The 26,325-nt window shown below is 47.0% G+C and overlaps 2 protein-coding genes across 3 annotated transcripts; one reads left to right on the forward strand and one right to left on the reverse strand.

Moving 5' to 3' along the window:
• The first annotated feature begins 178 nt into the window (after window positions 1-178).
• LOC139816088 (ATP-dependent RNA helicase DDX42) lies at window positions 179-3,978 on the forward strand. Of its 2 annotated transcripts, XM_071783429.1 has the most exons (10): window positions 179-463; window positions 846-1,068; window positions 1,153-1,422; window positions 1,511-2,051; window positions 2,126-2,354; window positions 2,436-2,710; window positions 2,795-2,945; window positions 3,033-3,364; window positions 3,446-3,571; window positions 3,662-3,978. In XM_071783429.1, exons 2-10 carry the CDS (start codon window positions 854-856, stop codon window positions 3,857-3,859), a joined length of 2,337 nt encoding a protein of 778 aa, XP_071639530.1. In that variant the 5' UTR covers window positions 179-463; window positions 846-853; the 3' UTR covers window positions 3,860-3,978. The 2 variants fall into 2 exon arrangements, with proteins under 2 accessions (XP_071639530.1, XP_071639531.1); XM_071783430.1 differs by lacking the exon at window positions 179-463 and having other exon boundaries at window positions 475-1,068.
• LOC139816086 (uncharacterized) lies at window positions 3,931-20,933 on the reverse strand. Its single transcript, XM_071783428.1, has 7 exons — window positions 19,946-20,933; window positions 16,531-16,743; window positions 16,166-16,304; window positions 10,341-10,467; window positions 8,379-8,427; window positions 8,109-8,288; window positions 3,931-7,821 (listed from the first exon to the last, which is right to left on the reverse strand). Exons 1-7 carry the CDS (start codon window positions 20,236-20,238, stop codon window positions 5,166-5,168), a joined length of 3,657 nt encoding a protein of 1,218 aa, XP_071639529.1. The 5' UTR covers window positions 20,239-20,933; the 3' UTR covers window positions 3,931-5,165.
• Window positions 20,934-26,325: the final 5,392 nt, after the last annotated feature.

Here is a 26,325-nt window from a genome sequence, read left to right on the forward strand (position 1 = left end):
CCCATTCAGCGCGACGCTGAGCTCACGCGGACGTGGTTTCTCTTTTGTGTGAGTGTCCCCTCCATCTCCGTTTCAACGGGATCGCGTGTCATTTTTGGCATTGGGCGCGTTCAGCAGACCAAGCTGCTGAGTAGCAGTCGAACGTGATTGGCTCTTACGTTTAGAACCAACCAATCAACGCAGAGTGTTGATAAGACGAACTCAACAGTTGTGTCTGCTGAACGTGGCCGTGGCCATTAGTGGCGCCGTCATCGGTGACCGATACGGGCTATGCGTCGGCCATGTTGCCTCCGCTCGTCGCACCATCGCGCGACGAAACCGCGAACCGCGCGACTAACCAAACGACGTGACGACGCCGCGTAGTTCGTGACCGTTTTTTTTTTGCGTGACGGAACGTCATACCCGATACCCGTTCGACAGTGGGAATAAATGCGAACGGATCCGTGAGCTCGTTGTGCGACAGGTACTCGTCGCCTAGCCAGGATTTCTACGATTACATCGCGGAGAGAAATTTATCGAAATTACTTGGCGGCTTTAACGCCGCTCCGGAACTCGCGTCCTAACCTTTGATCTTCGAGCGTTAATTACGCGAATAAGCACCACTCGCGAGAGACGCTCTGTTGCTGTATCAATTTGACGTATCAATCGATTGAGTATTTTAGTAGTTTTAGATGTGAAACGCAAATCAGACTTTGTACGTACAATGTGTCGCATTGTTTTCTACAGCAACTCGATGTTGCGTCTTATCGCGTAACAGAGGTTACCCGTTTATCGGTTCATTTTTATTAAAAAGGACTGCGATAACGGGAGGACGAGATATTAATTAGCATTGATCTTGTTGTAAGCCAACACAATGAGCTATCATCGAGGAGGTGGTAACAAGCCGAAAGGCTTCGGCTTCACCGGCTTCCAAATGTCTGGGACGAAGAGAGGCGGCACCAATGTACCTCCGCCTCCGCCGAACTCTACCCTGAGCAAGCAGGGCTATCACACGATGAATGCCATTACGGAAAACGCCTTGTCCGCTTGTTGGGGTATGCCCAAAAAGCGCAGCAAGACGGAAGAAGAGTTAGTATAACTTCACGTGCAAACGATAGCGTTAAAAAAAAAAAAACAGTCGTATTAAAGTTTACAATCCCTGTTTAAACCCAGATACTTCGAGGATGATGACGAGCCTCCAACTTCGTCGTTGGAATATATACCCGCGCCTGGTTCTCCCACGTACGACTTGATGAAGAAATCAACGACGAAGGATGAGAGCGACAGCGAGGAGGACCCCCTGGATGCTTTCATGGCGGGTATCGACGCGGAAGTCAAGCGGAGCAGTTGCGTGACTCAGGGCGGTGATAATCGTAAAGAAGACAAACCCAAAGGATTTCGAGCGGATATTGATGGGGAAGACGACGAGGAAAGTTACTATAGGTACAAGTTTATCAGATATTAGACCAATCACATATTTGACGTAAAATATGTGGTAAAATATACAATCTGTCTTTGTTTCATTCCTAAGGTATATGGAAGAGAATCCAACTGCCGGTTTACAACAAGAAGAGTCTGATCAAGAGATCGATTACGATGAAGATGGCAATCCCATCGCGCCACCAAAGAAGAAGGAGATCGATCCACTACCTCCACTCGATCACAGCGAAATAGAATATGAACCGTTCGAGAAAAACTTTTATAATGTACATGAAGAGATCACAAGTTTAGGTAAACAGCAGATTGATGACTTGAGAAAGACTCTGGGTATAAAGGTATCTGGACCGTCTCCGCCGAATCCGGTCACAAGTTTCGGCCATTTCGGTTTTGACGAAGCGCTGATTAAAACTATCCGTAAAAACGAGTACACGCAGCCTACGCCTATTCAGGCGCAGGCGGTTCCTGCCGCTTTAAGTGGACGGGATATAATAGGCATAGCAAAAACCGGTAGCGGTAAAACAGCGGCATTTATCTGGCCGATGTTAGTGCACATCATGGATCAGCGCGAATTGAAAGCTGGAGATGGCCCGATTGGTCTCATTTTGGCGCCAACGAGAGAATTGTCTCAACAGGTATCAAAAATCTCGTTCTCTCTGCTACAAAGAAATGTTCAAAGATTAGCGTCTACCGTAAATGTTGTTTGCAGATTTATCAAGAAGCAAAGAAGTTTGGAAAGGTTTATAATATCCAAGTATGCTGCTGCTATGGAGGTGGCAGCAAATGGGAACAGAGCAAAGCGCTGGAAAGCGGAGCAGAAATTGTAGTCGCTACCCCGGGTAGAATGATCGATTTGGTTAAGATGAAAGCAACGAACTTATCTAGAGTTACATTTCTAGTTCTAGATGAAGCTGACAGAATGTTCGACATGGGATTTGGTGAGCAAACACACACCGTATAATATACACTGAGAGAATATTAATAGTATATATATATTAAATCTTTCTTTTTTTTTATAGAACCACAAGTACGATCTATATGTAATCACGTGAGACCTGACAGACAAACATTGTTGTTTAGTGCAACGTTCAAAAAAAAAGTAGAGAAGCTCGCTAGGGATGTTTTAACAGATCCTATTAGGATAGTGCAAGGAGATGTCGGTGAAGCTAATACCGATGTGACGCAACATGTTATCATGTTTCATAACAATCCTAGTGGTAAATGGAACTGGCTGTTACAGAACTTGGTTGAATTTCTAAGCGCTGGCAGTCTTTTGATCTTTGTCACTAAGAAGGTGCGAAAACTAGCATCCCATAACTGTTAGTACAATGTCAAAGGGATGTGTAAACTAAGTTTATATGTTTTTCCCTTACATCAGCTCAACGCGGAAGAACTTGCTAATAATCTCAAACTGAAAGAGTTTGATGTATTACTTTTGCACGGTGATATGGATCAGGTTGAGAGAAATAAAGTGATTACGGCTTTTAAAAAGAAGGATGTCAGTACCTTGGTCGCTACTGACGTAGCCGGTAATTAAAACTATGCTTAAAAAATATATATATATATATACGTATATGTATGTATGTATGCGAAATTCTTATCTTGTGACGTTTCAGCGCGAGGCTTGGACATTCCACATATCAAGACTGTTGTGAATTACGACGTAGCGCGAGATATCGATACGCATACACACAGAATAGGAAGAACAGGACGAGCCGGTGAAAAGGGTACGGCATATACCCTTGTGACAGAAAAAGATAAGGAGTTTGCTGGACATTTAGTGAGAAATTTGGAGGGAGCAAATCAGGAAGTGCCAAAGAGCTTGATGGATTTGGCTATGCAAAGCGCTTGGTTCAGAAAATCGAGGTTCAAAGGTGGAAAAGGAAAGAGTTTAAATATCGGTGGAGCAGGACTTGGTTTCAGAGGCAGACCCAATTCGTCGAATTCGGTATACATCGTAATGATAATTTATATACCTGATTATGTATCTTCTAGAACAATTGTGTGGAATGATGGTTGTATATTTCAGGGTGGCTCAACGTCACAAGCATCCAAGGATATCAACGAAGTCGTTAAAAAGTTAGAAAGACACGGACCTGGTAGTGACAGACTTTCCGCTATGAAAGCCGCTTTCCGAAGTCAATATAATTCCCAGGTAAGGCGCGGAGTTATTTCTATAAAATGTACATCAAGAAACAAAATTCAGAAGTACTAATATCTCTAACATAATCTTGATACGCTTTAGTTCCGAGCGTCATCGGATCACACCTGGGAACAGACGATCACTCCACCTTCCGTGATAATGCCGCCGCCACCAACCGTTCCTCCACCAACCGTTCCACCACCAACCGTTCCACCACCAAAGCCTGAGCCTGAAGAGAGTCAAGCTTCTAATTCCTCGGTACCGGAACGCAAAAGAGTGCGAAAAAGTCGATGGGAGTGATCAAGTTAGTGTACTATTATTTGTGCATATTATATAGCAACTACATATATTATATTGTATTGAAACAATAATGAACTGAGACTTGTTTTTTATTACAATAAAATTTAATTTTACCAATTCGTATGAAAGAGCTATCGCTATCCCTTTAGTCAAACTCATGTCTGATACCTAATCATCAATCCGATCCCGGCTTATAGCTCCATCAACGACATATTAATCTTATTTTTCTGCAATTCCGCGGAGGTCAAACTGCGTACAGTTCCTGCATCGATCTGTAATCGCATCTTTGAAAGCGCGCGCACGCAATTTGCTTAAAGTGAATCACTCTATAATTATCCCATAAGGAGCTGTGGCCGTGATCGTGTATCTGCAGCGATCCTTTTAATTTCACGATCATATACCTAATTATGTCTTACAAAAGTGATTGTGGTTATCTTTCTAGTAATTACACCGGTTGAAGAACAGTGTTTATTTGTATTTATTTTTTAGTCTCAGTTTATTAATCGGTTACTCACATATAAAAAATACAATACGTATAGCATTTGTTTTAAAAAGAAAGAGAAAAGTAATCTAATCTCTATATGTACAATTTTTTAAAAATATTAAAATTTCCAAAGAACATTAGATTTTGCGCAAGAAAATTTAAGAATAGTTTATAAATATTTTTTAAAAACGTAGAACATAACTGAGACGATATATTATATGCCAGAAACTCGAACTACATTCTACTTCATCCACTATGCGCCCTTGTTTTCCTACAAATATATTCACCACCCTCATTGACACCACCTTGGCAGTGTGCGCGCGCGTGAACAAGGATGAACATTCCCTTAATACAATAATTAAGCCAAAGGGATAACGCTAGAGCCAAGAGCCATCGATCATGAGTACGACACAATCGAGTGGGACGTTAATGACGGTCGGTAGAATCGCTGACACGTGTCTTCATGTCATTAAGCCATGTCGATACGCTTCGATCGGTGATGTCGACGCGTGGCACTGCAACGGAGTTTCTAATGCCCGTGAATCGCTCAAGGTTCGCATTCACGGTCATTCGCTAAGATCGCGAGAGCATTATCTCTCTCTTTTGTCTTGTTAGGATGTGGTGAAAAAAAAGTATTTTTTCGATCTTTTCCTCACTTCGATTCCGCGTTACTGCAATCCGCGTCGCGTCGACTCCAGTCTAGAATTCGCTATTCCTTCAGGAACATTAAGTGGATATATTTATGACCTCGGGTCTCTCATCCAAATTGTATTGCAACTTTTATGTACTTTTTAGATTGCAATCGTCTAAAGATTAAGATTCTTAAGGACTTATATATTGCGGCATCGCAGGGCTGCTCTTTCTTCTAGTCTTTTCCGTCTGTTGAGTGAGAATCGTCGAACCCAGCGATTTCTTCGCGGCGTCTATATTTTTGCTGCTAAATTTTTCCATGGCCCTGGTGTAGGAACCGGTACAGATCCGTCCCCAGACTTTCCGGTCCTCCGCGCACTGCCTATTTCTTCCCTCGCTACACGTTCGCTGGACGTCGCTCTTCTTCGCGACCCTGCAAACGTCCTCCTTTTCCAGAGACGTGGTAGAGCCCGTGACGACCTGCACATCCTCCCACGATACGTTCACGTCAGATTGCACGCTGGACGGCGTGGGGCAGCTACTGTCGCTAGACAAGGAAGAGGATCGAATGAAAGACGGCGGTACCGTCAGCTTCATTTGATCTTCCGACTGGCTATCGTTCGAGGGCGGTTCACTTTTTGCGCGAGAATTCATTTTGCAACCGCCAAGACTACTATCTTGATTGTCATGAACAAGATTGTCGTTCAAAATAATTTTCGCGATCGATGTTCTTTTCCTCAGATTTTCTAGATTTTCTTTGGAGGTACTTTGGGAATTGTCCACCCGCTGTAGAATATCTTTGAGATTTACGTTCGCGGAATCGGCGCCAAAACTCGGTTTGATTCGATCGATCTTAGATATTCTAGGTCCGGGTTTTCCATTAGTCGCAGTCACAACAGTCTTTTTAGAGGCTTCGCGATTGTCTTTGGCGGTGACAGTTATGTCCGGATATATATAATTAGGTAATCTCTCCTTTTGACGTATCGAAACGGTAACCTTCGGCTGTAATTCTAACTGCTTTGGATATTTCTTTTTATTTTTGTCTTCGAGCGTTTCCATTTTGCCAGACATAGCACCTTTCACACATTGTTTGTATTTTTCATCTATCGTGGTATCGAGATTGTTTTGAGTATCCGCGTTGTCGACGAAGATACTTTGTCCATTGTTCTCCTCAGGTTGCAAGAGCGACCATTCCAAGGATAAATTCGTGTCTTCATTTTTTATTAAGCCCTGTGAAATATCGACAACTCTTTCCTCAGTATTCCTCGCGCAATCCCTTTCATCCTTCGTGGGATCATCCTTCGTGCTGTCTCGAGTCTCGTCTTCATTGTCGTCGTCCTCGTTGCCGGAATCGTTATCAAGGCTCTTTAAGACGCCCTCATTCTTCTCGTTACGCTTCCTGAGTTCCTCCCAATTCTTTCGCGGCTTGTAGCTCGTTTTTCGCCTGACGATCTTACTCTCGGTGATGTTGATGTCCGGGATAAAGAGACGCAACGCCTTCGTGCCAGTCGGGAACGTCATCTCGGTGATCCGCCTCTCGGACATGATTGCTCTCAGGCTCGTCCTCGAGGCGACTTCCTGGTGCTTGTTGAAGGCGGAGACCAGCTGCGCTACCGTGTACTTCGGCTCCTCATTCTCCGATTCCGTCGAGCGATCCTCCTTGTCGTCAGAGTTGTTGGAACGACTGGACACGTCGGAATGTTGACGTTCGCAGGGACGTTTGTACGCATTGACGGGCGCTGCGTTACGGCACAACGTCATCTCATCGGAATCCTCCGTTAGGGTGTCCGACTCGACAGACTTGAGGGAATCTAGATTTTCCTCGGATTCCGAGGTGAACTTCTTCGGGGTCTGCGGTTCCGCGTTCATCGCTGCGCGTTGCGAATCATTATTCAACTCGACGCACGAGTGGTTCCGATCATCGCTGCTAAAATCGTTCGGTGTCTTCGCGTCTGTCGACGAAACGGTTGGCACATTTTGGTCAATCTTCCGCTCGATCTTATCGGATGTTAAATCGATCTCTGATTTTACGTCAACGACCAAACGATCGTCGCTTATCGAGGGTGTCAGCCTGGAGGACGCGATCTCGGCGCCGAGTTGCTTGAAAATCGGCAACATGTCCTCGGTCCTCGCGCGCTGGTAGCTCTTCCTTCGTCGTTTCAGGCATTCCAGACTTCTGTAGATATCCAGGACACCCTGGGACTTTGACAAGGATCTTAAACCGTACAGTTTCTCGCGGGACTTGCTGATTACGGGATTCATCGTAGCGACGGCACCGGCTCGTCCGCAATTGATCGCCGAAGATCCGTTCAGTAGACACGCCTGAGACTGAACGCGATTCAGACTGCGTATTCTCGACAATATACCGCGACTCAGGCCTTGATTCAGATTAGCCTGCGATCGGCTCTGAGCTTTACTCAGCAGTCCCTGCGTCTGTTCTTGATTCAGCAGACAGCTCTGGCTCGCGCAGCTCAGGCTAGTCCTGGAGGAGTTCAGGCTGGCCTGAGAATCCGCCGGACTGGGTCCCTCGCTACCCCCCAAACTCGAACGACTTCCGGTTAGGCGATGACTTAAGCACATTTCGCTTTGACTGAGTATGCAATCCTGTAAGCCCTGTTGACGATGCTGCTGATAGTTCTGGTCACTTTGGACGTCCCCTTGACAGAGACTCGCCTGGCTGGTCGCCTGGCTCATGAGCGCGGCCCTCCTCAAGTTTTCGCGACTGACCACGCGCTCCAGAAGAACCTCCCGCGATTTCGACAGGTACCTTCGCAGGTGCGGCGACGCTTGCGTTGGGGCGCCGCGCAGCCAGTCGTGGCGCAGGCATTGTTTCGCGGTCATCCGTGCACTTGGAAAATAAAAATAAAAATAAAATTTACTCCTCGATACAATTTATTTGAGAGAAGCTAAGCGCGATGAGTCGTACATTGTTGGACTCGAGGACGCATCGAATTACTTTCAATGTATGACGATGTAAGCTTTTTCAAGGTATTCCAAACTTTTAAGATTCTCCAGAATTTCCAGCTTTTAATAATATCCGAGAGCGCGATTCGAGTCTTTATATGACGAAATTATTTAAAAACTCTCAAAAGATAGACGCTCGAACGCTCGTTGCTAGTCCTACGGTGATTATACCTTGGGTCTAGCACCAAAAGCTTTGCGACGAAGTCCTTTGCCTGCGCCGAGACATCCTCGAACAGCTCTTCGGGAAAGTCCACCTCTCCTAAGGATATATTCTGGAAGGTCTCTTGATCGGTCTCGCCACCGAAGGGCGAGAAGCCCGTCAGCAACACGTAGGTTGTGACACCGAGTGACCTGGAAAAGAGAATATTTTCGTAGACGAAAGAAACCCGAGCTGTGCATCTGCACAGAAAGGGTAACGAAACACTTGACGTTTGATCTTACCACATATCGGCTGCCAGCATGATCGGCTCGTAATGTAGTATTTCAGGCGCTGAAAGAGAAATGTAAACACGATTGAATGTATGGAAATGTACGCGCAATAGTCTCACGCGTGCCGAGGTCTCTCCTCCGCACGTCCACTTATTTCGTGTCCAGTGACCTCGCATGTGACGTCACTCGAATTCGCAAGCGTCATTTTTATTTACGTATGAAAATTGTGGGCTGATTCGCGAAGACGAGACGGGTCGGTTCGGGATGATGCTGCGAAGGTGATTCTATACGCGTCGCAGTTTCAGCTCTCGTCGCCTAAGATCGTCATTATAGTCCCGATCTGGCTCCACGCGAAGCCCCCGTAAAAGTTTAGCGCGAGCGCGGAGCGAGGAGATACGATTGCAATAACTGTTCCGGTCTATCGCCGTCAGAATGTCAGACCGGATTGCCTCGGCCGATGATACGATCTTAAACTACCCACCGTCGACCCCGCTGATCCTATTATTTCGTAGACAGTATGCGATCGTGCGCGGTGGCGACACGCATCAATTAAATCGCGCGGCGGGTAGTCCACCGGTTCTACCAATTAAGCAGACGGATTTAGAACACCCTGGTCTTAACGGGCGTAACGGTTACTACCTCACCGCTTGACATTTCGCTGTTACAGCGAATGAGAAAAATGAGATAAGTGGGCGGGCGAGACCGATTGAAGCCGACACCGGCGATGATTAATCGGTAAATAATTTTCGGCGAGTCCGAAGGAACGCGTCGCTTTAAATTGCAAATCATATTTGGACTTACGACGGCCCGACGCGAAGAAGCATTGTTCGCGCGAGATCTCAATTTTCGCGAGGTAGGGACAGAGATAAAAAGAGAAGGAGAAAAAAAAAGGAAAAGATCGCACAAAGGAGGGACGTTAATTCATCGGCCGTCCGACTTTGTTATTTACTTCGTTCCGCGACATAAAAGCCACGACGCGTCGATTACCTTGCCTGGAAACAGCACGATTTGAAGAGACCGACGTCAATTACAGCAGGGGGAATCGGGGGGACCCGTCACCGCATGTGCGTATGCGTATATACGTAACGGGGGGTCCCCCTCCGGGCTTTATTAAGGGTGTGCGTCTGCGGGCTCGGCAGCGTGCAATAAGGCTAACGTGTCAATTAATATCGATTATATTTGCGATCTCGCCACGGTGATCGTCAATTAGCGAATCCAGATAATGATCGGTAGCAATTAAACCGCGCGGCAAAGAGCAAAGAGCGCGGACGTACCACCTGGACGAGTTTCCCTCCGAAACGACGTCACGGTGACTCCTTGGCACCGAGTAATGCCCGGTATACGCTATCTCTCGACAGTTATAATGCGGCAATTTATATTTTTGTGTTCTTGATTAAGGAAGTTTGTCAAGTCGCTATCGGCGCCGATCTCTCGGCGATCTCTCAACTGGGCGTGCTCCGAATTATTGCGTGCTCAAAAGAGATTTATGAAACGCGTTGAACTTTCAAAATCTCAAATGACGTTGATACGCGACAGAAAATCAGAACATTTCTTCTAGAAAGTAATACTACGAAAGACTGTCTTATCAAAATAATGTTTTTGTTATCTTTACAGGTTTTTATAACAATTACATAGTACATATACTCTTTCGGCATATATAAAAATACTTTCGCTTTATTATATATTATTTTTATTTATTTTCATATTTTTATAATTAAAGATTAAAATATATTTACTTCTTTAATTAACTTCTTTTTACATAAAGAATAGATCGTTTCAGATACTCAAATTGAAGCTTGAATTAAAAGTCTTCAAATCATTTTTTTTTGTTTGCAGTAATTTTTTTCCAAAATTGTTTGATTATTTATGTGTGTGTGTGTGTGTGCCACTTAAAAGTTAAATTTCTCATAGATAATATAAGTAAAGTCGCGAAGTAGTAAGTATACTGAGAATTTTAGAAGGCCGGTCACTCACCGACATAATCCGGCGTGCCAAGAATCTCCCGGACTTCAGTGCCTTCGAGAATCACTCTCGAGATCTCGAAGTCGCACAACTTAACATCGCAGTCCGGGAAGGAGCCCATCATGACCAGATTTTGAGGCTGTAAAAAAAAAACAGGGAACCAAGTTTTCTACAAGTCTACACGTGTAATGTCTAATGGGTAAAGCGAGCGAACAGTCTCAAAATTGAGCCTCTCCGAAGCCGAACTGATTAGCATCTTTTTATAAATTTCTGAAATTTATCAGAGCACGCGATTGATACCTATATTAATATAACTTGGTTAATTTTTTCCACTTTCTATTTTATGGAGTTGATCGGTTTAGCTTCGGACAGGTTAAATTGTTGGCTATTCCATCGTACAATCCGCACGATCAAATCGCCTTGCACGATTTTATCTCACGAAACAGATGGTTCTGCTGGGATCGCGTTCGTACCTCGAAGAGCTGAACTGTCTGTCGCCCGTTTTATTGCGGCCGTAACCAAAGGGATGCGATCGGTCTTCCGCGTGCTCGTGCAGATAAGGGCGCGCGAGCATATTAACGGCGTGAGGAAGCGATTTCTGTATCGCGTTACAGCGTGCCCGGTATCGTTGCCGGTTCCGCCCGGTGAATGGAATTTCGGTGTACGCGCGTCGCGTCGTTTAGATTACGGAATCGCGATTCGACGACCGCACTTCGACGATCGCTTCAGAGATGCGCGCACAGGGTTGCATCGTGCATTCTTCCGCATCCGGTAATCGTCCCTTTACTTTGAATTCCATGCTCGCTTCGGGAACGACCTCGATATACCTCGCGACAAAGAGAAACAGAGGAGAGTTCAACGAGCGCGCAGTGCGCGCGCGGCTCGACGGAACGCGGCGTGCCGTCTTCGATGCGTCGTTTTTACGACGACCTGGTGAATAGTGGCGTTTGTCTGCCAATATAAATGCTATCTCGATGCCGGCTACAACCGAGTCGCTGTATTCGTACTTGGCTCTAACGTGGCCGCGTCGCAACGACGTGGCCGATCGATCGTCGACGAGGGAAATAATTAGTCGCGAAAGACATCGGTGTACAGAGCCGGCGCGATATTATCCCTAAATAATTTATGAAAATGTATCGGACTTGAGAAGGGTAAAGAGCATGCGAACTACTGCGCTAACGATTTGCGGCGGATCGCCGCGAATTCAAAGACACGCCGACAATCCAATTACCATAAATCAGTAGTAACCGGCGTGTAACGAAGGTCGCTGACTATCGAAGGCTGCATTATTATAATTGCTGACATAATCTGAATCGCAACGATCTTGGACGATTTGACATATTTTTTAATTTTATATATCGATCAGAATCGTGACTTTCGCCAGCCGCCAGATCGTTCGTACGAACCGAGCGCATAACGCACGTACGCGTATATTCGCGTGTGGAGCAACAACTCGGTTGAGCAAGATACGATAAAGTGGTAGCCGTTCGTAGGTGTCGATGTAAAAAGATTATTTTCTTTGCTTCGTGGCAAATAGGAGCACGCATATCGAGCGTCCAGATCAATCCATCCTCACTTGAAGATGAAACGCGACGGAGGACGACCCTTTTCCGAGCCTCGTCGACGCTCATTGTCAGCTCGGTCAGCAATCAACGTCGCGGGAGGAGCCTTGGGTATTTTCACGTAGGCGCGCCTGAATATTCAAAGTTTCTCTTGGCCGCGCGCGCGCAGCTAATAAATAATGACAAAAGACGTAAAAATAAATCTCGCCGCGGCCCTCGGAGAGATACGTAATTCCCTCGACGGGGCCATTACGTGGCGGGAATATTACGCGGCCGTGCTCTCCGCACGTCGGCTTTACGGGCGCAATAATATCGCGCAGAAGCTCGCGAACGCGTGCAACCGAATGACATGCAGGCCACACTAGTGGGAAGACTATAAAGAATAATGCGCGCGGCTCGCAATCGCGCTCGCGAATCAAAACGGCGAACACCGCCCATCTTCGTCCACCGTCCTCTCGCTCTGCAAGTGGCCTTTTACAAGAGATTTATTTGTCTCGCGTTTTTCCGTGAAACGACTGTCAATTAAGCTGAGAGCGCGAAGTAATTCTCATTCAGGCTGGCTTGCCATTGCGAACTCGGAGAGATCGGATGACGCGATCGAAAGATCGAGCGCGTTCACGTTTTACGCGATTCCAATTTAATTACGATGAATTCGCTCGACGAAATAAGAAGCGCGATCGATACGACGCTTCATTTCCCAGAAACGCTAATCAAACATTTGGACTACGATACCGAGCCTATACAAGGGATTTTGTTCTCGATTCGGTCTTGTCCATTGGAATTGAACAAATATCAAACTTTAGAATATAATTTGTAATGAAAATATCGAATGCTAACGTAAAAACCCGAATATATGTTCCATGTATGCAAGTTGAAACTATACGTTAATATCTTGACTTTTAAATTTTAATGAATCGCTATACGAATTATGTAAATTGCAAATGACAAATCAAATACGGAGTCCGATCTGCGTGATCGCCTTGGGCGTTTTGTTAATCAATTTCTTTCAGCATTATGACATTGGTAAATATCTGATGATAAACTCTCCGGGATCTCCAGAAAGATACGATCGGCAATCCCACGCGGATCGAATCGACGAAATCCTTTCGCGTTGTCCAAACAGACGTGTGGGCTCGAACAAATACAAGTACGTCAGTGTCGCCTGATTATTCAACCTATTTGTTCTATGTGGAAAAATATATTGTATCTGGCTGGACCAAACCGGTGCCGCGGTGGAAAGATCTATGCTAATACGTCTCGGATATAAAATCGTACGCTGCCAGGTGTTACATAGTCGTAAGACTATACCTCTCGATCTTTCAACCCGAATACCCGGTCCGTCGCGTCGCTTTGCGCGATTTCCCCCTCGCGGGAACTCTCGGGTTATCGGGAGTTGCTCCGGTTATGGCAGGCCAGACGCAAGTACCCTACGGAGGAGGTAGGAAACCAGGTGGTGATTCACCAAGAGCGTGTGCACAACCGGCGAAGGAGCAGGGCGTGGTCGTCGTTCGCTGCAACACGAGAAGCGGCGCCGCGTATTCCGTTTTCTTTTCTTCTCTGCTTTTTTTCTCTCCTCCACGTCGCGAGCTTTCGCGCGATCTTTCTTATCCGCGGCACGCTCCCCCGGGTACCGCGGTGTAGACGGTATACTGGACTTGAGCAGCATCCCGCGATGACCCGGGACAAAACCGAGACCCGAGTCCAATCATCTGCTCCGTTCTGTTTTTGTCTTTTTTCCTCTCATCTCGCTCTTCATTGTGGATGATCCTCCGCGAAGCGTGTTTCACGTGGACGTTTCGATCCGGTAAAATTCCTCATAGCTCCTCGTTACTCGCGATGCGGTTCGGAAGGGGAATCCGAGGAAATCGCGCGCGTGGAACACGGCTCTTTCAGGGTTCCTGCGCGAGCACACTCGAACCTCCTTTTCTCCCTTTTTTTCTCACGTACGTGCTATATATGCCGCACCGCCAAATACGGCAGGGACTTGTTTATGGAGCGCGGGAATAATGTTCACGTCGTACGCAACGGCGCGTATACGTACGTACATACGTACGTACACTCCGCCACAGAGCGCTTACGAAATAAATCAGGTGGTACCCATTCGTCGGGAACTTGAGCAACGATCAACTCGTAGTAGGTCAAAGTTAATTTATTGCATCACTCCCTCTCGCGCGCGGTAAACACCAATCGACCCATGACTGATGCACGCGATTGTCGCGATTAATTGCGTATCTTAAATTAATCGCGTCGCTCGACCAAGGATCAACCGGGACTCTTTGTTTCGCGCAGGAGTAATCGAACTCTCGGCTTGACGTGATGTAAATTGACCTTAACTCGCGCGCGAGGGTCGCGAATAAAAAACGCAAGGCGGACGTTGGTAAACGATCTTGCTACCTCGGTCGAGGATGTTGCTCGAGTTGCTAAAGGCTCGATGACCTTTTTCTCTCTTTCTCTTTCTCTCTCTCTCTCTCTCTCTCTCTCTCTCTCTCTCTCCCACGTGAGCTATTTCGGCGAGGATAACGAGGAGGAATCTTCCTATCCGTATCGAGCGATTTCGACGACCTCGTCGAATCAAAATGTACTTTACGACGCAGAGCCGCTTTTGCATCTCCCACAGAGTGTTGTTGTCGTCAGCTTGTTTTTTTTCCGTGAATATCCACGCGATTTTACAATCTGATACATGTTCACCTCGCAACGCTAATCCGGCTCGGCGTCGATCGTCGCGTTCTTTGAATAACGTGTTAACGTCGAGATAAAATGTATGTAAGAGTTGTCTGAACAAAGTTCTAATTTATTGCGAGAGAAACGAGTGAGAAACGGCAATAAGTGATGCGAACGCTAATGGAAAATGATAAAAAATATCACGCTTGCTGTGCGAAGAGAAGAGACGAAAAATATCGCGGAATGAAAGAAGCTCCGAACTCAAACGAGTCAAACCAAGTCCAGCGAGACGGCCGCAGCTCCGTTTTCCGAGACTTCTAAGCCGCCGACGTTTTTATGCAGCGCGCGAACAGCAAAGGATTGGAGCGATAAAACAATACTGTCGAGATTAAAGACCGTCGGAGATTAAAGACCTCTTCCGTGTAAATGTCGTCGACTGTGCTATACCGACGCGTCTGCGCTTAATTGACGCCGTTGAAGCATTTTATGGCTGAAAAAAACGAAAACTTCACAAAAGTAAAACAGTCCGGGATGTTTGCTGTCCGTATGAGGTCCAGACACTCAGGAAAAAAAAGAGTACTGTCGACTTTGAAGAATAAAACGAGCTCGAAACGAGTCGTACGTCGTTCAATGGACAATTTATTCGTCCCGAAACGCTGCCGGATTTTCAAAGCGCTGACTAAGAAGAGTCCCGGAATAATTTGTATAACATCGACAAGAAAAACGTTATGCTGAAAGCGCGGTACGTCTGGAACGCGGGTTTCTTTTCGCTGATGAACGGCGAACGAAATCAACACCGTCCACTTGGAGGAGAGAAACATCGCTCGCGAAGGTGTCTCAAGTTTCGAAAGTCCGGCCGACTCGTCCGTTTTCCATCCTCGTTCGTCGTCGCAGACACGAGAGACAGCGTTTCCATCTTTTTTTTTTTATTTTTTTTCCCGCAGAGCACCCGTATGTAAAAGTAAATTCGATTTCCGTAGATGTCGAAACGACCCGCTGCCCTCGCAATAAATCGAAACGAGGCGGAGCTGGCCCGTGTATTCGATTCCATTTGAGCGCGGATGATTGTTTTTTTTTCTTTCCTCGTTGAGTCGCGCCGTGATCGAGAAGAGGTCCTATGATCAAACATCAACCGCGCGCACGTGTATACCTTTGTCTGTGCACAGCGTAAATGGCAATTCCAATTTGTTTTCAAGAGCTTATCGTTCATCATCCCACACGATCAATAGCTCAACCGATCGCAATTAAAACTGTCCTCCATCGGTAGACGCATTATATTGTTTTTACGGAATGGAGACTGTCGCTCGATGATTGTCCAAGCTCGCTCGATCAGTTAATCACGTGTTGGACTTTGATGTATCTGACTTACATATAAGACATATCAAAATATACACGGTCGATAGTATCATATCAAATGGAATAGATTCGACAATGGGGAATCATCCTGGGGTCGTGTTATTCGTGAAATTTCTCAACGTCTTCCTCGTGCTTCCACCTCGTGTGCAAGCACGGAGAAAACAGTTGGAAATTTCTGGCGACGCAGTCGGTTCCGGGATCCGGATACACGAGAGAAGCGTGACAAGTTCGCATCGACCTTTTATGGGTCGAACTTACCTTGATGTCCAAATGGGCGATATTTCTCTCGTGGAGGTAGGCGAGTCCTTCCACTAGCTGCCGCACAAAGTGTACAACGTCACCTTCGAGGGGCACCAAATCGCCGTCGATGAGCGTCTGCAGATCGCCTCCGGGCGCGCTGAGAAAGAAATCGTCGTTTCTTGGGATAATATAATCGAAGATGGATTATGCTTAGGATAGTTAAGTCACGTCACTAACGAGCTACGAGCGATCATTATTTTTTCCCCATCATAAACCTCCCGCAGCGCTATCCCTCTAACAATAATAATTAATATTGCGAAAATTTACGTATATAAAACAAAATATTTAACGTAGTGAAAAAGGAATAGGAACGTAATACTTACTATTCCATGACTAAGATGATTTCCTTCGGTGTCTCGTAGACATCGTGCAGTCTAACGACGCGTGGGGATTGCGAGCACAGAGACAATAGAGCGATCTCGTGTCTCAGTTCCGCGCTGCAATCGGCGTTGAATCGGTTCCTGGACGAGTACTTGGCCGCGTAAAGTATGCCGGTCGATCGCGACCTGCAGCGGTAGACTCTCGCCCACTGACCGCTGTGAAGTTTAACAAATCCTTTGTTAATACTTATATATTCTTGAGAGGGAAAGAAAGAAAAAAAATGTAGAGCCTCCCCTGCAAGACGCAGTCCTGCGATACTCCGTATATACTTTAATCTCAAACCATCGTGAAAAATCACCGGAGATAAATTGTATAAGATACGGAACGAGATGCGCGCACGTGCGAGAATAAAATGAAGCGTAATGTAAAATGATGGAGAGAGTGACGGTACAGTTTATATTTGCAATTGTCCGTTGCTCGTTCGATCGAATGTTCCGATGCAGTCTTCGACTTTTAACACCGATTGACTTTGCGTATTCGCGATGAATTCATTTCGTCCTTGAGAAACAAGTCGATGCCCGAACGTTACCGCCTTCCCCTGGCATTCTTCATTACTCGAATACTTTTCTCTCCGTGACGTTTCTTCTCTCTTCCCTCCACTCATCGCATTCTTCTCTCCGCGACTTCGAAGTTCTTCGAAAACGCTTCGTTTTCAGGGGACTTACAGCCATCGCTGATTTATTGCGCAAAAAGCGTACGTTTTCTATGGAACCCTATCAATTTTATTTTCTATTCCATCGCGCGGGAACTTTTTGGTGTTTTATCTTTGATTTTCGTTTCACGAAGATCGACGGCTATCTGACGGAATAATTCATATTATTTCGCACTCTTTGTCGTACTAAGAATCTCATACTCGCCGTCGAGGATTCCGGTCGTCTCTTCGGCAAGGTCGACACCGCGGCGCCTGGCAAGGCTGTGTTCGTAATGCGTACCTCACGTTTTCACCCGTATTCAAGCGAGCGAGCGAACCTTTATCCACAAGAGAGAGTGTTACATAAACAGCCCATATATATAAGATAAAATCGTAGGTACCATCAACTTTCTACATTGACATCATAAATATCCCAATGTTCTATTTTTCCGTTCAACGTCGACGAACGAGAATTCTTTACGGAACTTATTTATGATTGTTTTCGACATTTTTGGTATGTAATCGATTAATTAAAATCATCGAATCGGAGGAAATGCGAGGGTAATCTCGGAAGGTTTAAGAACCGGAAGTGCAGTTGCCACGTGAAAAACGTGTCTCGCGTGCAAATTGGCGACGACTCATCGTGGCAATATCCGCCGCGTCCTTTCGCGGTCGCGGAGATAAGGATTAATGAGCATCTGATAGCGCGCCACGCAATTAACTTTAATCGATTCCAATTTTAAAGCCGCGCGCCGGTGTGTACACTGAATTTTTCTACCCCTCCCGGATACGGAGAGATATCCGACTCGCGCGAGGAACAAAGGAAACGCCTCGCCAGAGACGGAGAGGGCGGTATATATGCTGCAATTTTTCTTGCCCTTTACCGTGGGGCTCAAGGCTCGTTCCCAAAAGTAATTATCGCGAGCGCGGAGCGGATATCAAAGAACGCGCACACGCGCTGTGCCACCGGGATAATATCCGCTGTATACGGCATAATATTAAAGCATTCGCTATTATTGAAGATCGGTAAGGGCGGTAATCATAGAAAATTGGATTTTAGCGATTGATCGCGTAATGACGGCGATCAGGAAGTGTTGGAAAGCCGAGCGAAGAGACGCGCTGAATAATTTATGAAAATTTATCGCCCCTGGCTTCACTTTTTGCCTCGGCCGATCACAGACACAGATATTGTATGAGAAAAAGCGTTTTATTGTTAGTCTCTGAATACACTGTTTCAGCTTGAGTTGCTGATATTTCAATCAAGAACTTCAACCAAGAAATATCAATTTTAATTTTTATTATTAATTATACATGGAGAGGAACGGATAAGAGGAAAGAATGTTTACGGCCAATGCGCGTAAGATGTATAACCGCGACGAATTCACGTAGAAATCTCCATAAATATAGCGATTATGTCCATAACTCGATCCAGCGATATGGCGACTGTTTATATATATTATGCGAGACGCCTTTGTGCTCGCCATGTAGCAACAGGTAAATCAGCTTCATTGGCGATGCAAACGCACTGCGAGGAAATCGCAGGGGCTGATATCGAGCGCGCGTGGAGTTATCAGTGCGCGCACCGACGCTATTTGAGAAATGAAAATGACGCATTAACATACCCATGAATATGAAACGTTTTAAAGTCGACGCGAGTAAACTCGATCGCGCCTCTCTTGTCACGCCTTCTCGAAAGGGAGCCACTATATCGGTTTCGGTTAACAACCGTGCGATCGATACCGTCCCGATTAATCAATACACCGCTGAAAAACCGGTACTGTCGCTCTATCACGTCGTATCCCACATTTATTGATTTATTAATTTATTTATTTATTCGTTTCGTTGAGACACTCCGATGTGAAAACGCGACGACGAACTGGGCGAACCGCTTTAAGTCTGAATCTGCTCTGACACAGTTAAAGTTTTCCCAGATAATGTTAATCAGCAATTTACATTCTGCGAAGCTTAAAACGACAAATTCGACGATCGATCGATATCATTATTCGAAAAATGTTCGTCGCACACGCAGGAGTCGTTAAATCGATCAATTTTATACAAATGAAAGTAGCTCGACGACGAGATAACGACGCGCGGATAAATCACGTGCGGCTCTCCGCCCGTCTGCGTGCGTGCAACAGGCGCGTTTCGTGCGACTCTAAATTAAATTATTATAGCGCGAGAGAAATTGCAGGTTGGGCAATCGGCGCCCTATTACCGATGCCTCGTCATTACTGGTCGTCGACGATCATTACGGGACTAATTCGCGCGGCGATTAGCGGCGATGCAATACATATATATGATTAATGCGCGACGCGCGTCACGTATCGTTGCGTATATTGCTACCGTGCGTAACGCTTTGACAAATTATGCGTCGCATCCGAGGGTGATTAATCATTGTGCGTGGCTCGTTGCACGCGATGCGAGCCGCGACGAGGACTGAGGAGAGACGAAAGATCGTCGGGAGTAAATAACGCGCGACTTGCCAAAGCTGAGCAGCTGGTTTTCGTGAAAAATTCAAGAATTCAAGTCATTTCAGACTTTCTGTTAAAGATAATCTCTTTTTGATCTATAATGATGCGAGAAACACCGTTATTGCATGTATATAATTGTGTTTTACAACGTTTCAATCAGCGGTATCTTTTAAACGCATGCTAGATGAAACCTCGCAGTTTCTGGCTATATTTTGCATAACTCTGAATCATATTACGAATCATAAATCGACTCACCTCGCGAACGGTTTCGGATCGATCTCATAGTGCTCCGTGATAGGACCCGTCTTGACCACCCTGGCGAGCTGCGCCTCCTGGACAAGGACTAAGCCCTCCTTCACGTGTTTCTCGCTCCACTGCACTCTGCATCTTCCTCTGCATCTCTCCTCGTTGACCACCCGCTCGTTCGTCCGCTTCGTCTTCGCACATTTCGCTGGGGACGCTTGCAGACTACGGCGTTGCGGTCCAGGCGACGTCTTCCTGATAGACGACATCGTGGGCGCTTGATGATTCGACTGATGGTAGATCATGGCAGCTGTGGATCGTGGACTTGGTATCGCGTAAAAAACGCGCGTATCGACATACGCGCGCAGCGGAGACTTCGACGCTTGACGCACTCGTGTTTCACCCCTGATCTCTCCTCCTTCCCGCAAATTTTCGCAAACTTCGAGCGATCGACCCAAGCGTGATCCACCCAACCGCGCCACTCCGACGTCCAAGCTCTCCGTCGGACTCGCGGACCCGCGATCTCGATCCGGACGACTCGACCCGCACTCTCGCTCTCAATCTTACAGCCTGCACTCTCCGCGTTCGATCTCCGCTCGATCGGCCACGCACACGGAGCGAGCCAAAGCGCGCGGTGTCATTCTGTCATCGAGAAGGTGACGGCTCTACCTCGCTGTGCGACGCGATCGATGCCGATCCTCACATCTTGCGGCCGCGCGCGTTAGAAAGAGAGAGGGAGAGGGAGAGACAAGAGGGACAGAGATCGCGTGGCTCACGGTCCAGCGCCAAGTCTGAAACTGGCCGCTGCCGGAGTCAACGAGAGCACGAATCTCCTTCTGCGCGCTCCTCTCCGATTCGCTCTCTTCCTTCTTCGCGCGCCGGAGAGCACGCCGTGAGTCCGACACCGACACCGAGACCCCAAGCCATCTCCCTGGACCTCCCCTCGATCCTCCCGTGTCCTCTTGCCGCGATTCTCCTCCTCCAGGGTCAGCTTGAAATCCTTCTCCTCGTCTGACTTCGTAATTATAGGTGGACATGAAATAGCGCTTCAATATGTAAATAAAGTAGCGGGAATCATTGTTCCTCTCGCGCGAAAGAAAGAGACGCGACTTGTGGTTTGACGATTGTAATTTTACTGCCGACTGCGTACATGTATATAGATATTCGTAATGAAATTATCGGTATATACCTATTGTATGTGTAAAATTGTACACATACAATATTACATATTTTATATTGTATATAATACACAGATATTAAAAAGTAATTTCATATAAAGAGTAGAAGTCTTAGTAGAAGGAAAGTGAAAGCATCGTGAATTTTTACTACCAAGTCTCTCGATCGAGCCTTTACGCGCTACATTTCAAGTACCTAGCTTGGGATGAGGAGCCTATTTAATCAGGCTAACGACCGGTCGATAGGCCACTCGTAGAATAAGAGCCGATCATACCGTACATGCCACTTTTAAATAGCGTGTCCCACTGCCCACTCAGTTCTCGAAACGTCCTACTTTTCCAAGCTTGCGTTCGCGTTGCTCGCGATACATTAGAAATAGACGGTGTTAATTAGGCGTCTGTACCTACGCGATATTTTCGCTTGATTGATTCCTTCAATAGTTTACGATTGTCGGGAATTATCAAGCTGCATTCGTTTGCAAGTCGCGCGAATCCAAGACGCCAAGAATATCTCGACTCTCGATGGGCATTCACGGAAGTGTCAGCACAAAGAAGCATCCTCGGTCGCGTTACGATCGACGCGCGTGCAAGAGCCACTTCGGCGTGGAACCTGGAAAGGAAGCAGTTCACCGTGTCAGAAATTCTTTTTTCCCCTCCTTCCTCCCTTGTCTCCTCGAGGCGCAACTTATGCACATGCATAATGGACTCGCGCCCGCACATCTACGCTGCGGTCGCTGCGCGACTGGATTCCACCTACGTCAGAGAGGATACTCCATAGCATCATCGTCATTACTACATCGCCAGAAACGGCGCCGCGAATGCAATTAAAAGTAGCAGCAGCAGCACCAGCAACAACAGCAACGACGACGAAATATCCAGTTCAAAAAGAAATGGAAGAAGAAGAAGAAAGAGAAGAAGAATATCGTTGTCGAGACAGGACCACGTAGTTTCTCAGGTCAGGGCTACTCTGTTAGGAAATGGTGCTAAAACGAAAGAATGGTGGTAAAGCAAGAGAATGGTAATAAAGCAAGAGAAAAAAGGCAAGAAGAATATGATAAATAGAGGGAAATTTATTGAAGAGCTGGAATTAAATTTTCTTATTGTGCTGCGGAAACACAAAGATCTGTTAAATTAGAGAATTTATCGACAAGTACGATCTGTCCATGATTTCAAATTTTTCATACGTAATCCGATGTGTCTCATGAAAAAAGTGTTTTTCTGACAGTTCTAGCCGGAAATTGGAATTTAACTTCTCTGAAGTTTCAATACAACGTTTCATTAAAATTTTATTATATTTTTATACAGAAATAAAAGATCGAATAAAAAAAATATTCTCCTATTTTTTAATATTAGAAATTTCAGTTCGACTGATGTAGGATGATATTCGTGACAATCAAAAGACATTGGTATCTAACATTGAGTTTATCTCCCGTATCATGGGATAGACTTTTTTCTTCGCTTCTCCGTCACGGAGCACCGAGGAGGAGATCTGGTTGTTTCAGGAAGAGATCCGTGTAACCGGATCGACCTTTAACTTCTCTCGTTACAATAATGGAGGTTGGTCGAAGGGCCGGTCGCGCGGTAATTGGAAATTACCGTGTCGTCGCGCATGGTGGGTCACGAGAGCGCGCCAACAAAAATGCGTCCACATTGGCGTGGCGTCGGGTGCACCGGTATCTTTCCGGCGGCGGATTTATCAAGATGACCGGGATTGCGGGTTCGCTCGAAATAATCCCGAAACAACCTACCCCCCGATTTCCGCGAGCGCGTGAAAAAGTCGCGAAGATCGAGAAGAAGAATCCTCGGCGGTGCCACCAAACTTGGACGTTAGAGCGATCTCTCGATCCGACTTCTTCGCAAATCGACTCCCGCACTATACTGTGGATGAGAGAAACAAATACGCACGGGTCTCGGCGCGCCGTCGGAGAACGGAGGCCGGCCGATTTTTCGCGTTTGACGCGTACATTTTCGCTCTTTATCCCGGACGCGAGAGATATAAACGCGCTTGTAAAAGCGGCAATATGTTAATGAACGCGCGAGGGGGCCTCACCTTCAAAGTTTTCATCGCTTCCCGGAAACGTGCTTCAAGCACCGATCTGCCATTTGAACACTGCTCGTTATGGAATTCGTGCATTATTGCAGATATCTCGAAATAAGTAATAAATACGTCCACAGGACATTGACCTTAATGTCTATCTCTCGAGCAATCGGCTATCCGTACATTATTAAGAACGCCGAAAGTACCGTTTTCTTCGTAATATCGTGGAAAAGTGGAGCTGAGTTCAACGCCACGTATCGCGTGGGACTAATGGTAATTAGGTTGGACCTGGACGCACAGAAGGCGAGGAGAAAGTGCCGCTGTGTTTGCGGGTGCTCATGATCGAAGGGAGGATCCGCGCCTGGTGTTTGCGACGGAATTTGCCGCTGGATGTTGCAAGGCTGAACCAGTGCTCCCAAGCCTTGTCCATATAAATATATCGATGCGTGTAAATTCGATACCGGTATTATTGGCTGACTCTCGATAAAATATACAACACTATTTAACACGCGTGTATATATCATACCTCTTTTTCCCTCTCTCCCATTATCCGTATGTATAATGTAATAAATTGAGGTAAATTTTTCTCAACTGAAGAATTAACTATCCTTTATTTTGTGTCGAATAAGGTTCCGATTATCAGGGCGAACATCTTTGCTGGCGTAAATGCTCGGGCGCGCGTCATTCGCGCGTATCGAGGCGCGTTGAAAAGAAAGGGAAAAAGAACTGGTTCGAGCTCTGGTCGTCGAAGGTAGGGTTCGAACCGCGAATAGACGATCGCGGCTACCCATATCCTTGGCACACGATCCGCGCCAGTGGTGGCGATCTCGCTTGGTGCTAATTGCCGGTACTAATTGCTTGTCACCACGCTCGTCGCGGTGATACTCGCACGTATCGCTTCTACGTACGACACCGAACACTCTTGGGGATACGAGGCACGTCGCATACGCGACACGATGACTGTCGATTCCGACAAAGGACCGACAAAGAACATTCCGCGAAAGTTTGCACAGACGACGTGTCTCATGGGTCTTTACACGCGCGATACGCGAAACGCTCGCGCGCGCGCGCGCGCGAAAGCGGAGGCCGTTGCCACTTTGTCGCTGCCGAGGTCCGCAGCGATTTATTTCTCCGGACACGAGACACTCGGGTAATCACACGACTGAGATCCCACGGAGATCGCCTTCGTCTTCACGGAATCTCAATGATATTGATTTAAGAGGAAATCGGTTTAAGCGGATCTGGGAACGTCTATCGCGAAAAATGATCCCCTCGCAAATTTTTAAGATTCTACCCGATATTACGTGTGAAAAAGAAGCATTATAGTTGGGAATTATTTTAGAGGGAGAAACCTCATCAGGGGGCTTTCACGGTATTTAAAATATCCCCGCGATCTATCTCGCGCTGCTGATTTGTTTTCGTGCCGCGGACAAATTACACTTCGCTCGTCCCGCCGCGGAGAAATGGCTTCGCGAGAGTGGCCGACAGTCGGATCAGTCTTTAAAATCTAAATTTGCGCGCTTTCCGATGTACAAAACGTCGGCGAGGAGGCGAGGGGCGACTCCGCATCGATACGCGCCGGTAATATTATTCATGAGGCTTTCACGGATGCCGGCAGGTATTAAAGCGAGGGGAAGATTTTAGCCGACGTGGATTCTATTTCGCGACGTCGGACGTCAGCGCTCGTCACTGTCACCGAGGGCACGCCGGAGAGGAGAGGCGCGGATAACGCGGTTTCGCGCTTGAAAGTTCAATCTAAAGCGAAACCCGTCCCATCCCGCGCGCGAGGCGCGAGGGTTCGAAGATTGGCCGTTCTCTTATCGTCAATCGAACGTATATATCTCTCTTTTTTCTTTCACGGCCGTAGACCGCAACGTTACGCGATGAATTCTGCGTAGATTCCTCACATCCGCGCGTGGATACACGTTCACCTCGCGGTGTCCGAAAGGTCGAGCCTCCACTTTCCAGCGGCAGATCGCGGCTGTCGCGATCGATCGGATAACTGTCGGAAAAGCCGTGCCATTTGCAAAAGGGAAAGAGAGACAGGACGTGATTGCGTGCCTGCGAGGTCGGCCCCTATCGTGCCGTTCGAAATCAATTATCCCGAGGATGGGGACGCGGAATCGGCGCGCTTAATGATTTCTGTTTATAGGTCTACCTTTCCGCCGCGCCGGCAGATGCGATAAATTCGTGCCGCGCGTCATTGTTGACTTTGATGGCTCGTTATTTGCGGCACTGTCCTCGGCGCGATACGTTGACGTCTTCGCGCGCAATAAAATTGGTACGTCTCACTTTCGTACGCCGCCGCGCCGGCCGCGTCGCGACGCGACGCGGCGTGACGGGACGGAGCGGGGGCGAAAAGCCGGCGCCGATGACCTCAAGAAGTCTTCCGGCACGGCTGCCTCGGGGGAAAAATCTTATCGGCGATTTACGAGCTTGACGCGCGACCGGCCGACCGCCGGCCGGCGAGAAAGAGAGCTCCGGGCGCCTTCCATTTCGAGCGCGGAACACGTGGCTCCTTTTGAAGATCGAGAATTTTATCGTCGCACGCGAGAGTATAAAATTAGAACCCGAGAGCGATATGATAAAGGCCTGGCGAAGTGGAGGGCTCACCGGGTGGTCAACCAGCGACAACTATAAATAAACTAAAGATACTCGCGCGAATTAAGGAACCTCGCTGGGAAAATTTCTATCTACGCGAATGTCGTATTTTATCTTTGTTAAAACGGTATGCCAAATTCGGCAATACCGAACGTCGAATTCGCGACGAATCCCAAGGTCCGGGCGTTATTCGAACAACGCGAAGAGGACACGGCGAATGCGAGGAATGCAAATTGTCGACCCCCATTAAGGAAAAGCGGCACGATGTGTTTGCGCTAAGCGTAATGCGCGTAATGCGCGTAATGCGCTACTACGTGCGCGCGTCGTCGGCGTCGGGTTGCACGTGCGAGTTCCCTACGATTTACGATCTTAGAATTAGACACAATAGGAACGAACCCGACTCTCGCGTCTAATAATCTTCGCCGTATACGGAACGGGACTCGACGCGCTCGTGCCGACTGCCGACTGCCGACGCGAACGTTGCCCAGAATTTGCTAATAGCGCTCTTAAAAGGACATCGGCGACCGAAAGAGACGAGGTTTTCGTAACGTCCGCGTCGATCTGCGAACGAATGAGTT

Source organism: Temnothorax longispinosus, chromosome 7 (assembly GCF_030848805.1).
Source record: "Temnothorax longispinosus isolate EJ_2023e chromosome 7, Tlon_JGU_v1, whole genome shotgun sequence".
Classification (NCBI taxonomy): domain Eukaryota; kingdom Metazoa; phylum Arthropoda; class Insecta; order Hymenoptera; family Formicidae; genus Temnothorax; species Temnothorax longispinosus.

Bases quoted from the DNA above. Each gene is read 5' to 3' on its own strand.
- LOC139816088 (XM_071783429.1), top strand. From the start codon at position 854: ATGAGCTATCATCGAGGAGGTGGTAACAAGCCGAAAGGCTTCGGCTTC. The intron at 2,355-2,435 runs GTGAGCAAACAC...TTTTTTTTATAG, and splicing joins AATGTTCGACATGGGATTTG to AACCACAAGTACGATCTATA. The intron at 2,711-2,794 runs GTGCGAAAACTA...CCCTTACATCAG, and splicing joins TGATCTTTGTCACTAAGAAG to CTCAACGCGGAAGAACTTGC.
- LOC139816086 (XM_071783428.1), bottom strand. From the start codon at position 20,238: ATGATCTACCATCAGTCGAATCATCAAGCGCCCACGATGTCGTCTATC. The intron at 10,468-16,165 runs GTAAGTTCGACC...TTTTTTTTACAG, and splicing joins TCGCCCATTTGGACATCAAG to CCTCAAAATCTGGTCATGAT. The intron at 8,289-8,378 runs GTAAGATCAAAC...TCTCTTTTCCAG, and splicing joins ATGCTGGCAGCCGATATGTG to GTCACTCGGTGTCACAACCT.